The following is a 2,699-nucleotide window of genomic DNA, read 5'->3' on the forward strand; positions in this document are numbered from 1 at the left end:
AGTAGAAAGGATCGTCGCAGCGTCCAATGTACCTGTCCCGGAAGGTCATTCTCAAAAAAGCAACCCGACAAGCAACCGAACCGATAAGAACTTCGAAATGGCTGGTCAGCCTGAGCTTGCAGACGCCTACGTCCTGAAGGCCGCCGACGGCATGACGACTCCGCCGAGGAAGCTACGGTAAGGACTGCTGCGCTTTCACCTTTTGTCCAGGCAGCCACTGAAAGGTAGTGACTCATTATGTCCGCTGTTACAGGCAATTGATGTCGCCTCCGACGATCAGCCAATCGCGCCCCGTATACTCGGTGCGCGTCGCCCCACTACTTCCATCTCTCGATGACTGGAGCGATGAAGAGCCCGAAGACGCTGAGCCTGTGAAGCCCTGGTCGCAATCCGCATAAAGTGACGAAGGCGGCTGAAGCGAGAAAAACACTGGACTGGACAGGAAAAGATGCAATATTTTTTATGAGCGAACGAGCAGTCGGTTTACGGCTGAAGCCTTCGATTCGCGGCAACGCCAACGTATACTAAAGAAACCACATGAACACTATGATGCTTGATGCCCACGCGTGTACATGTATGGTTTTACAGCGGCGGTACTTAACTCTTGGTATCATCAAACGTCGTTTTCAGCACTGATAATTGGTTAAAATCAGTGAAAGTGCTGACCAATGAGAGCCGGCGCCGTGTTTACGACGTTGTAATTGTTGTCACTCATCTCAACCAAAAGTTGAGAGCCGAATCGCCGTTTACGACTAACTCGGCTGATGGTAATGAATTCAGACTGTACACAACGATGGCATTTTCAAATTTGCTTTGAACTGCTACAATTCCAAGATATTTCAGCCAAGTTAGCATGACGATCATTTCCAAGCCTGGCATCTACATCCGTCAGTTCCGTGACGAGGACCTACTTGAAGTCGCCGACATTTTCGAGTATGGTATGATGCTGTACTCCAAAAACGACCCGGTCTCCAATTCTCGCTGGGCGGACTACGTGCATAAGAGCCTCAAGACCGACCTCGCCGATATCGAAGGCACGTACATGAAGCCTGGCGGCAACTTTTGGGTCGCGACGGTGGAAGACAACAACGGAGAAAGAAAGGTCGCCGGTATGATCGCTTTGGAGCCCAAAGGCAATGGACATGGCGAAGTTCGACGTGTTTCGGTGCATCCTGGCTACCAACGCATGGGTATTGGCCGCAAGTTGATGACACATTTACTGCAGTGGGCAATGACACACCACTTCAAGACTCTGACACTCATGGCATCGTACACGGAGAAGACGTCTGCCGTGAAGTTTTACACTTCGTTTGGCTTCGAATTCGGTGAAACCTTTATGCTTTGGGAGAACCCTTCTCACGAGGCTTTCTGGATGACGAAGGTCCTGCCGTAGTATACACCTCAGTCTACGCACCCACCACCACAGCACGAATGCCTTGAGTTCTTTAAGCGCGAAAAAAAACGCGTTCGAAAACCGCAAACTTTACATAATATACCAAGATGGTGTCATGTATCGCTTTAATTACGAAGTAGCTTAGACGAGTTTTCTTTTGCTACGTTCTCTAAAATCGGTGAGGGAAGCTATAGATAGGCTAGTTTTCGCTTTCGTGACGGTCTGTCCTGACACTCTTTGGGCCAATAATGCCAATGAAAAAGATGCTACTGAAGTTCTAGTTGCTGAGCGTATACCCTGGATATGTAGAATTGATTCAGCAGCTGAACGTTTTCTTCTGCTTCGACAGTTGATGTGGGACGACGGAAGTGTCTGGATTGTGGGGTATCCCATTTCCCCTGCTAAATGAAGGCGTACTTGGCTACGTTCAAAATCGGATTCATAGTGCGTTTGCTGGCCATGGACTCTACGTTGGACGCGCATGTTTAACGGGGCCCGGTGTTAATGGCCATCAAGTGACGCATTCGCCAGATTTCTCGTATCGCCCGTTTTCCGAACTTCCTGGACTTAAAGTGCCGCAAGGTGTTGACTACATCGCATGGGCTACGGTGGCTTTCGAACTTATGCGTTATCAACAGTGGTGATCCATGTGCGAAAAAGCTGGTCATGTACCGCCAGCCCCCTAGCATTTAGTATATCTTCTTACTGAAAATGTCAACCCACTTGAATTGCTGGTCGTACGAATTATGACGTGGCCACAATGATCCCGTTTTCTCTGTCGCTGCCGTTTACCATTCATTTGACATTGATACTGTTTAAGCTCCACGAGTTGTTTAGTTTTTTTGGCGCCAGCGGTGTTCTCGGACTGCCCAGCAATGCAAGATTGCAAAGAACGGTTCGTTGTTGACATCGTCGCTTTGGCGCGACGTGTGCGTCCACTATGGGGTCGTAAGAAGTGCTTCGAACATGCCTATTTTCGCTGATAGGCTACCAGTGGTAGCCAGCAACAGTAGCGCATAGTAGCGAGATTACGAAATCTCCACAGTAGCAAAACTGCATCTAACGAATACTTTGGTTGAAAGAGATTATATAGTGCTGCATACAATTACCAATTACTCCTCCACGTCCATGGCGGTGTCTGCCTCGTCGTCGCCCTTCTCAGCCTCCATGTTCTCAATGTCCTCCTTGGTAATCAGCCCACTCTTAAGTAGCTTAGCCTTCTCGGCCTCCACGTAAATGCGATGGCGCTTGGCGTCCTTCTGCTGCTTCTTCTTGGATGGCCGGTGTTTGCGCAGCACTGTGCGCT

The 2,699-nt window shown here is 49.2% G+C and overlaps 3 protein-coding genes across 3 annotated transcripts; 2 read left to right on the plus strand and 1 right to left on the minus strand.

The window, feature by feature from the left end:
- Positions 1-97: 97 nt before the first annotated feature.
- Positions 98-398, plus strand: PPTG_20399 (hypothetical protein; the record flags this gene model as incomplete). The annotated part of the gene is made up of 2 exons (XM_008919192.1): positions 98-177; positions 254-398. 2 exons carry the CDS (start codon positions 98-100, stop codon positions 396-398), a joined length of 225 nt encoding a protein of 74 aa, XP_008917440.1.
- Positions 399-853: 455 nt separating this feature from the next.
- PPTG_20400 (hypothetical protein) lies at positions 854-1,393 on the plus strand (the record flags this gene model as incomplete). The annotated part of the gene is made up of 1 exon (XM_008919193.1): positions 854-1,393. The coding sequence occupies one exon, from the start codon at positions 854-856 to the stop codon at positions 1,391-1,393; it is 540 nt and encodes a 179-aa protein (XP_008917441.1).
- A 1,112-nt stretch (positions 1,394-2,505) lies between these two features.
- On the minus strand, positions 2,506-2,699 carry PPTG_20401 (hypothetical protein; the record flags this gene model as incomplete). The annotated part of the gene is made up of 1 exon (XM_008919194.1): positions 2,506-2,699. A coding segment is annotated over one exon (194 nt), but the record flags the coding sequence as incomplete, so codon positions are not given.

Source organism: Phytophthora parasitica (genome assembly GCF_000247585.1).
Source record: "Phytophthora parasitica INRA-310 unplaced genomic scaffold supercont2.564, whole genome shotgun sequence".
Taxonomy (NCBI): Eukaryota; Oomycota; class Peronosporomycetes; order Peronosporales; family Peronosporaceae; genus Phytophthora; species Phytophthora nicotianae.